The sequence below is a fragment of the Microcebus murinus genome, chromosome 7, assembly GCF_040939455.1.
Source record: "Microcebus murinus isolate Inina chromosome 7, M.murinus_Inina_mat1.0, whole genome shotgun sequence".
Taxonomy (NCBI): Eukaryota; Metazoa; Chordata; class Mammalia; order Primates; family Cheirogaleidae; genus Microcebus; species Microcebus murinus.
The window spans coordinates 41,120,566-41,130,411 of NC_134110.1; the positions used below are offsets into that span (position 1 = coordinate 41,120,566).

General features: G+C 51.2%; 1 protein-coding gene across 1 annotated transcript; it reads right to left on the minus strand.

Moving 5' to 3' along the window:
- Positions 1-1,510: 1,510 nt before the first annotated feature.
- Positions 1,511-9,637, minus strand: TRIB1 (tribbles pseudokinase 1). Its single transcript, XM_012785377.3, has 3 exons — positions 8,594-9,637; positions 6,280-6,572; positions 1,511-3,896 (listed from the first exon to the last, which is right to left on the minus strand). The coding sequence occupies exons 1-3, from the start codon at positions 8,951-8,953 to the stop codon at positions 3,431-3,433; spliced, it is 1,119 nt and encodes a 372-aa protein (XP_012640831.1). The 5' UTR covers positions 8,954-9,637; the 3' UTR covers positions 1,511-3,430.
- Between the last annotated feature and the right edge of the window lie 209 nt (positions 9,638-9,846).

Here is a 9,846-nt window from a genome sequence, read left to right on the forward strand (position 1 = left end):
AAACAAAAGTGATCAGCTTTTCCACACATTCATTCTGGCCTTCTGTAATTTAACTGGTTGCAATTGCCCCAGATTTGTTCCGACCTTAGAAGAGATTAAATTTATGGATTTGTGGCATCACACGTCATCCCAGCCAATCCTGACCCATATTTCTCTCCATTTGGTGCATGCAACAACAGTACAAAGGGGTGTTGCAACCTTAATTGCTTGCAAAGTGTTTTGAAATGCTTAGATTAAAAGCTCGGTGAAGTCCAAAGTATCAGCATTCTATATGCCAAGGAGCTACGCTGAGCCCCACCTGGGTTCACTGGAGCAGGAAGACACTGCAGTGTGTGTTCTGAGGCCTGCTCCAGGAACTCTGGGGTTTAAGGTCCTGTTCTTGGGATGGCCCTACCTAGACCAACCCCCAGCTTCCCAGCTTCTAAGCCACCCAGGCCCTCGGCCATTTCCCACATTGCTTCTGAGGTGTTTTTTTTTTTTTTTTTTTTTTTTTTTCATTTCTTAAGTTCCTGGGTCACAAGGCCAAAGCTGTACCAACTTTAGTGTCACCGGTCTGCTTTCCTGGGTGATCTCGGCCTGAGTCCTAGGAAGGGGCGATTATGTCATCTGTAACTTCTGTGTGCCCCTTCGTGGAAGCCAGGAGTTGATCAGTTAGTCCTTACTCTGATTTTTAGTTTAGAGTTAAAATTCCATCCCTTGGTGGTTACCCTTGGGGCAGGTGCCAGGCAGGTGCTGAAAGGGCAGAAAGGGCTTCTGAGGTCTCATCAGTGCTCTGCCTTCTAGATCTGAGTGTCACACCAGTCTGTTAAGTTTGTGACAATCCACTGAGCCGTACACTTACATGTGCATTTTTCTGTATGTTTGTTATACTTTTTACAAAGTATTTTTCAGAATCAGTCCAGATGCTAATTTACTTCATTTAGAATAGATCAATGTCACCTTAAGTTTTTCCTTTTTTTCCATTTCCATTTTTACACTTATAGATAGAAAAAATGAAATAGAATGCCTCGATTAGCCATTTTAACTAGGTCTAATGCAGGGGAGGGGTTCTCAACAGGAAGTCCCAGGTTGTCTTCAGGGACCCACATGAACCTGTCATAACAAACTTCTGTTGTATTTTGAATGACGTGCATTGTTCTGACGGGTGTCCGCAGCTTTTGTCAAGTTATCATGGGTCCCTGGCCCCAAAATGACTAAAGTCCAGAAAGATTCTTACCACTCAAGGCTTCCTTATGCCTGCTCCTCTTCAAATGTCTCTCAACTCTAAACTCAACCCAAGGCACCCACCAACCTGGCTTCACCCTCAAAACAAAATTGCCCACTTAAATGAAAAAAAACCAAATCACTTCAAATTTCTCAAAGGTCACATATAATAACCATCATCTGTCTACTTTTCCCTGAGCCCCCCACCCTCCAGACTGTAAGCCCAGAGGCCAGAGCCCTTTGCACTCCAGCATGAAACTGCAAAAGGCAAAGGCAGATCGGGCTCAAAAGAAATTCACCATGCCAATGTACGAAACCAGATTTATTAAAATTTCTCTACAAGTTCAGAAACAGCCGTCTCACTGTTCACATATATACACATATGTACAGGAAGAATCTAGTGTTTCTAGCTTTCCCGGCAGAAGCCCCTGCCAGCCCAGAGTCCTCAGCCGGATAATGTATCACAGATACAACAGTCGAGCAACCACGAGAGCGTTAGTGCGACAGAGGCCTCTGTCCTCCCTCCTCTCCGAGTCCCATGATTCTGTCAAGGTAATATTGCCAATAATCATTCACATTTCACGTGGTTTTAGACACGCAGGTTATTCAGACAGACACAGACAACAAAACAAGCCTCAGAGCCGAAACAACAAAACAGTATCAGACATATGTATAAAAGGTACAACATATGTACAAAGTACACGGTACGTGAGGTATACACAGCATTCTCACAATGCATGTTAGTAGTTTGTTTAGGCATAGCCCTTAAAGATGACTGCCTGTTTTTGTGCCATTTCTCAAAATACAGTATGTTTTATTTACCCGTTTAACCACCCGATTTCAGCACTGTCCAAGACAGTTACTGATATTTCATCTGAACTTGTTTTCTAACACAAGCTGCAGTTTCTCTATCTGCTGTATAGGGAGTGAATTCCCATCTCTGGAAGCATCCAAACAGGGGCTGGATTCCCACCTTTGAAAGAAGCTGAAGAGGGGATTTCTGTGTTGGGAGGTGGCAGAAAGAGGAAAGAGGTTGGGCCAGATATTTTTAAGGTCCCTTCTGACTTGAAAGATTTGGGGCTTGCTATTTCACTCCAGAAGCCGAGTATGCAGATGTATTCATGAACCACACATTTGAAATATTAACAACCCACCATGCAAAACTGCAGATGCACACACAATGCCAGAGGCAGACCACGTCCGGGAGGGGTTACAGTACCATTCTGGAAGTTAGAATGAGAATCTTCTAAAACTATCCAAAATTTACTTTCTTCAAAGCACAAAGATGTTTAATGTTTGCTCTTAGTGGGGAGTGGGGTGGGAGCCTCCTTATCTTTCTCCTCCTGGACAAAATGCTCCACCCTGAGATGGTCTTGGGGAAAAGTAACTAACTGGGTAAGTACTAACATATTTGGGGGAAACTTAATTATTCTTCAAAACCTACAGTCTCTCTGAGCTGAGAGTTCTGAACATAGTTGAGAGATCAAATCTTTTGTGATACTTTTCCACAGTTAGCTGGCAAGTGCTTTTGTAGCTTAAGGGGGAGAGTGACAAGGTCAGAGAGAAGTCATTAGTGCAGACGAGCTCTTGGCAGGAAACAGAGGACAGAGTCTGGGTTCAGGGTTCCATCAGGCTCCTGAGCAACTAAAAACAGTCTGCTCCAAAAACAGAGCAGAGTCATTGGTAAATCTGAGTGTGAAGAAAAGATGAGTGTTAAACTGAAAAAAGAACTTTCCCATCAGAGAAGCCTTGGTAAGCCTTGGAAGCCAGTCTAGCCACCAAAGATAAATTCCAAGATGGCAGGTTTATTGGCCTAAATTATTTGTCACTCTCTTAAAATACGGTTAGTTATTGCCCAAAATGCCATTGTGTGATTTGCTTCCTCTCCCATTCAAATGTTCAAGTTCATTACACTTGACCACATGGTGGAGGATGTCCACACTGTTTGCCCCCTATAAACAATCTGGACCCCCCAAATCTGACAAAGAGACCGTTGGTGTGGGTTCCTTAAGAAGGGAAACAACTTTGCAGGGCAGCCAGTCGGCATGGATGCTACTCAGACCAATAGTCACTCATCCCAACAAACAAGAGGAGGTGCGTGCTGAGTTCGGCAGCTACAATCACGATGCAGTCACGTATCTGGCTGGCACCACGCCAAAGGGCCTGTCCATCTTTAGAAATGGAAATGCCACGTGTGAGAATTATGAGGTTTCTGAGGTTTTTGGGATTAGCAGAAGAAGGAACTAATGTCACTGTCCTCCTGGTACTCTGGAACAATCTGGTCTGAAGTTCCCATTTCTGAGTCGATGTATCCAGGTTCCAAGACGGATTCGAACCAGGGATGGAGTAAGATCTCAGGAGCTGTGAGTCTCTCGGAAGGCTCCCGTCTCAGGAGGCTGCGAATGAGGCACCTGGCTTTGGGGGAAATGTGTTCGGGAATGCAGAACTGTCCACGTCGAATTTTGGAGAAAAGGGCACTGGGGTCTGAGTCATGAAAGGGGTATCGTCCGACCAAGAGGGTGTAGAGCATCACGCCCAGGCTCCAAACGTCCGCGGCCTTTCCGGAGTAGGTCCCCGTGGTGTTGAGAATCTCCGGGCTCACGTAGGCTGGGCAGCCGTGTTTGTCCGACAAAGCATCGTCTTCCCCCTTGATTATGTGCGTGTCTTCTAGACTTTCTAGTCTGAGCTGGGTTCTGCAGGAGAGAGGAACCAAGCCATTATTTCTAGATGAGCTGCTATGAAAAACAAAGCCTTCCCGATAACAGCGCCCACAGGCACTGACAGCAAAGGCGCAAGGAATGCTGTCTACCCCTTCATCCAGTAAGCAGTGCCCTGCAACCACTCAGGACTTGCGATGTCACAAACCAATACAATCTGCAATAAACGTTTGCAAAGTATCAAGAGAGCGCCTGGGGTGGAGGGTATGATGCAAAGCCCCAAACAGTATTCATAATGGTAGGGCTTACAAGAGATATCCCTAATAGGGGTTACACAATTTACCAAGTTCACATTGCAGAACTGGGAGCCTGTCTCAGGGGAATGCTGAGATTTTCTACAAAAGCTATCAAGGAAGAGCAGTGTATCCCACTTCTTAAGGGAGGGCCTGAGCATCCTACAAGCTAATCTTCTCTCTTATCATGGCACTGACTGCCAGGGCTACTTGGACCCACAGTTTGCATTACAAAACAGAGCCCAAAGTCACTGTTACTACACACCCACACTGATATATACACACACAGGAAACTTCATCCACCTGGGCTCAGGACATGATAATTAGGACGGGAAAGTTGCAAGGAATGTTAATTACATTTATCGGGGTGTTTAATTGCAAAGAACACTTAGCCTGGATGGAGATGTTATTTGAACAAACAAAATAGCTGGTGGATTGGAGGGACGTAGGCCCTGAAACTCCTCCATAGGCACACACACCCCCTAGGATGGCACATCAACACATCAGCATATTTATTCTACAGAGGGGGGTCTCTCTTCAGTTAACAACTCAAGTCTGAAACACCCTCAGTCAAAGGTTCTCTTAGGAAGCTGAAGGTACCTCCTTATTCAGAGCAAGCTGTCCAAGTCTCCTGGATCCCCTATAGCCCAAAGCCACATGGGGAACCTCTAATATCTGGTGACAGCCTGCCTCTCCCTGCTTCTCTGAAATAGCCCTGTTTCAGTAAGTCACTTGTGAAGTTAAATGCAATCATTTGGTACTGGCTGATGGGTCAATTCCTTTTCCTCTCAAAGGTCTGGTATTTTTTTTTTCTTCCTGCCTTCCTGTTCCCTGGAGTGTAGTATACATGTGCTAACTTCGGTATGTCCTCAGCATGACCTCCCCGTCGTTATGTAAAATACCCATTGGTTCTGTAAACGGAAAATATGACTCAACCCACACTGTCTGCCCCTGATTGGCTGCTGTAGTACTAAAACCCTGCACCTGTGCTGGTTACAGGACTAGCGTCAGCCTGCCATTGCTTAACCCTCGGGTTACCAAACCCCATGCCCATGACATTCGCCCGTGCAATGTGGATTTCAAAAGCTAGTAAGGAGGTGTGTAAAGCATGTTTCAGAAAACTTATCACCATATCAAAGAAGCATGTTCCAGGAATTGGAAGCTTCTTCACTGCAAACAGTTTGCTTTTCTTTGCTAATCGGTATGTTCCAATAATTATTGCAAGAACAAATACAAAGTCATGCTTTAAAGCAACTCACCCCTGTACTGTTTCTTATGCTCTGGGTGTCAAACAGGAAAAATGCATAGGTGGGATAAGCCCACCTCCTACAACTAAGTAACTCCCTCCCACCTCTACAATTTTACGTTACTGCTCTTAATCTTTCCACAGGGGATGTGGTCCAACTCTTAAAATCAGGTATGGTCTATCTCATGCGGCTTCCTGAATTCTCTTGTCTGAAACCTCAACTTTGAATCTTAATGCCTCATTATTCTCTTATCAGGCTCATCTTGTTCTTTATGAGGTAAGCCATGATCTATATTTAGCAATCAATTCTAGCCAACATCCATTTATTATTCAATGTGGCTATTTTCTGAACATGTATCCAAGCAAGATATCTAAAAAGTCACCAGAGAATGTGAACAAAGTACAGAGGACCCAGCCTGAGATGGGACAGGAATGCCATATGAAGGAAGAGAGCAGCATTCTGCAAAAATGACAGTCTCACTGGCTCTGTGATACCTCCTAGGTACAAAAACAACACTTGGTAGAGGCAAAGATTTGCACACTTCCTCTAGGAGTCAATATTGTGAAGGGCAGGTTAGTATTTGCACCCCAGAAGACTGACCTTTCTGACAACAATGGGGAATAAGCCTGATCCGGGGGTAGAAGTGGGGAGGGCACCCTGTCAACACATGCTACCCTACAGAAGCACCAAGGTGTCCCCAGGCCCAGTCCAAGAGAGTACAGAATAAACCAACCTTGGCTGTGACTCCTCAGGAACAGAACTCCTAAATACTAAATCTGGGACAATTACGCCCTTGGTTTTGCACCAACACACTGCACCTAACTGCACAACCTGCTTTGGTTCCAAAAGGCCACAGGAGGAGCTGTGGCGGCCGCTCACCTCTCCTCCGTGGAGAAGACGAATTTCCTAAGCTTCAGGTCCCCCAGCACAATGGCTGACTGGTGGCAGTGGGCGACCGCAGAGACAATCTGCTTGAAGAGCCGGGCGGCCTCCTCTTCCCGCAGCCTCTTCCGGCTTCGCATGTAGGAGTGCATGTCCCCAAAGTCCTTCTCGAAGAAGACATAGGCCTTGGTTTCCCCAAGGATCACTTCCACAATGCCGGTAATGTTCCTGTGTGATGGCAGCTGGATGTAGGGCCTGATTTTGTCCTGGTAGTGTTTAATGGGAAACACCTGCAGAGGAAAGGTGGCCTGTTTAGGGGGCTAGAAAAGAGAGGCTGCCTCCCAAATCCCTTAGGGAGCTGTGCTGAAGTTCTCCATCTTTGGGCTTTGGATGACAGCAAGCTTCACTCACTCACTCCCTTATCTCTGCCACCTCCCACCTTATGCAGCCCAGCTGCCCCTGACACCCGAGAACCAGTAACACCCAGGCTCTGGGCTAGCAAACACCTGCTTTCATATAGATGGCTTGAAAGAACTGTCTTCTGTGCATGCACTGTCTTCCATGGGAGCACCAGCTCCTGAGAGCTAAGCGCAAAGCCCCCGCCCTCTTGGCCCTTCCTTGTCTGTGGGCAACACTAGAGAGAGGCTGATAGGGGGTGCCCCTGGGCATCTCCAGAAGCTGAAAAGCAGTCCCTGGACATGTGTGTGCCTCCTGCAGACCCAAGTGCTCAGCACAGAATGTGGTGACTCTGCAGCCTCCAAGGGGAAGCAGGGGCCAGAGAACATGCCGAGCTGTCATTAGTCAGAAGGAACAGATGACTTGGAGGGAGAGACTGTGACAACGCAGCCTTAAGCAACCTGCCTTACAGTCTGACTCAAGTGTAAGCAGCCTTCAGTTACAATTCTCACAGGAAGGGTATGGGATCTTTCTATGGAATTTTTAATTTGTTTGCTTATGCCCCCCCCTTCCACCCCACCCCACCTCTCCCCTCCCCAATCCCAGAAATGGGGAGCAGCATCTCATTCTAAGAAGCTGGCTGGTCTCTTTAAGGGCCTTTTGTTTAGTCCTGTTACTCATATCCTAGACTCAACTGGAAACGGTGACACACGGGCTGTCACCATCTGGATCCAGCTATTATCTGCTTGGAGGAACTGGAAGGGGTTGCACAATGGCCAGACCCACCCCACCTCTGAGCCTGGCTGAGCCTAGCACCAGCGAGAAAAATGCCCCTGCTGCACCCCCGCTCCACCGCACCCCATCCCACCCGACAAGTGTACTCTTCCCCAAACAGCTCTTAGCCCCAGCCATTGAGAAGAAAAGATTTTTTTTTTCTCCCTTTAAACTGGGCTTGATCATGCATTTGGAATTTCATGCGGGTCAGACAGTAGGTGGCAGCAGCAAGCCCTGGGATTGGCGAGGAGGGGGTGTCAGGTGAGTTATGGAAAACCCAAGACTTTTAACCCGGGGTGATCCTATCTTTAGGGAGAAAGGTGCAGCCCGAGGGGTTCTGTGGAGTGCCTCAAAAGGGGGTGTCGGGCTCGCAGCTGTGGGGACGTTCTGCGTCAATGGGAGCTGGCAGAGGACCGGGAGGATCTTGTTTCTAGGAGCTGGTATCTCCTCCTCCTAGAGAGGATCCCTAAATTCAAACGAAAATCGCTAGCCGGAAAATAAAGTGAATCGAAGCGAGGGTGCCTCGCTGGAGTGGGCTTTCCTTTTCTATTCCGGGCGAATTCCCCGCCTGGGCTGGAAGACTCCCTCAGACTGCTCCCTTGAGAGGGTGGTGTTCCCGTCCCAGCGCGGGTTCAAGCCGGAATCCCCAAGGCAGGAGCCCGGTGCGATTCCCACCCCCTTGCCACCTACAGCTCAGCCCGGGTGCCGTGAAACCCTGGCGAGAGAGCTACCAGCTGCTCCAAGGAGGCACCCAATGCAGGGCGTCCTTCCAGGACACCGGGGATGGGGGCAGCAGGGGGTGGAGAGGAGAATGAGAGAAGGAGAATGGCATGGCCCTGGAATCCATTTCAATTCCACAACTTATATGGAACGCCATGCGCTAAACTGAGCGCTAAGGAAAGGAACATAGAAATAAAGCAATTGAACGCTGCACTTCCTCTTCACCGCCGAGCCCCCCCTTATACCACTCCACAGGAAACCCCTCAATCCTCCAGATCCGACTCAATCCACCCACCAGCCCTGCCCCCAGCCCAAGCGTCGGCTGTACCCCGGGCGCAGCGGGACGGACCCCATGCACCTTCGCATGCCACTAAGTCCCGCGCCCCCAACCGCCACCAGGTCCCGGCCGCGGGGCGCCTACCTTGCAGCGCAGCTCGCGGCCAGTGTGGATGCACAGCGCCCGGGACACATGCTCACGCTCGGCTAGGGGCAGCAGCAGGTAGTCGGCGATGCGGCTAGGTCCCGGCGCGCTCCCGGAGCCGCCGCCGGCCCCCGGCGCAGCGGACGGGGGCTGCGGGCTGCAGGGCGAGCCGGGGAGGCTGAGGTAGTCCTGGGGACTGGAACACTCGGAGAGGCGCGGGCACTTGGCCGCCACTGCCGCCGCATCGTCCGTGTCCAGCAGGCGTTTGGCAGGGGCGCCCCGGGCGGCCGGGAGTAGCAGGGCCGGGCCGCGGGGCTGCGAGGCGCCGCTCATGGCAGAGCGCACGGGACCGGCCCGCATCCCGTTCTGGGCCCGGACGGCCCTGGCTTTGTACGTCCCGGGATTCGCGCGGGAACGTGCTGGGGGGGCCCGGCGCCGGCGCCGCGACTTCTTCCAGCCCGCGGGATGGAGTTTGCAGAGGGAACTCGGCTCGGCCCCCACGGGGGGCAAAGCAGGAGCCGCTCCCCGGGGCTCGCGTTGCACGCGGGGACCACGCTGGCCGTGCGTCCGGGAGACGGAGGCCGGCTCGAGTCCCCGGACCTCCGCGGGCACCGGCTCTGGGCGGCTCACTGGGGGCGGCCGCCGCTATTGTTGCCGAGGCTGCCGACAGTCCCCGAGGCAGAGGCAGCGGCGGTCTGCGTTCCTGGGATCCCGAGCCGCGAGGACAGGATTCAGCAGGCTTGCCGGAGCCACGGAGCAAATGCACTTCCCAAAGCAATTAGTCTCGAGCAAAAGCCGGAGCAACTTTTCCGCGGCGCTCGGGATCCTGAGCGCTCCTGGGCTCCCGGCGTGTGTGAGAGCGAGCGAGACGCGCTCGGAGAGAGTGACTGAGTGTGAGTGAGTGTGTGCGCCGCACCGATCCCGGCCAGTGCACTCCTCCTTCTCCTTTTCCTCCACCTCCTCCGCCTCCCGGTGACTCACGCTGTATACACACACACTCACAGGCTGGGCTGTGTAAACAGTTGGGAAGCCGGGTTGTGCAATGAGGTGGCTGCGACGACTCCGGCCCCGCCGCCCGGCAAGCAGTCACCGGCGCGGAGGGAGGGGACTGGGGGGGAGGGAGGTGGAACTGGAGGTGGGGGCGATGGGGGTGGCCCGAGGGCTGGGGATGCTCCGGGCGGCGCGCGCTCGGGTGCAGGTGGTGCGTCCCGGGCCGGCTAGGGCGCGCGCACACGCCCCCCGGGGCTGGGCTT

Bases quoted from the DNA above. Each gene is read 5' to 3' on its own strand.
- TRIB1 (XM_012785377.3), bottom strand. From the start codon at position 8,953: ATGCGGGCCGGTCCCGTGCGCTCTGCCATGAGCGGCGCCTCGCAGCCC. The intron at 6,573-8,593 runs GTAGGCGCCCCG...TTTCCTCTGCAG, and splicing joins GCCGCGAGCTGCGCTGCAAG to GTGTTTCCCATTAAACACTA. The intron at 3,897-6,279 runs GTGAGCGGCCGC...TCTCTCCTGCAG, and splicing joins GTCTTCTCCACGGAGGAGAG to AACCCAGCTCAGACTAGAAA.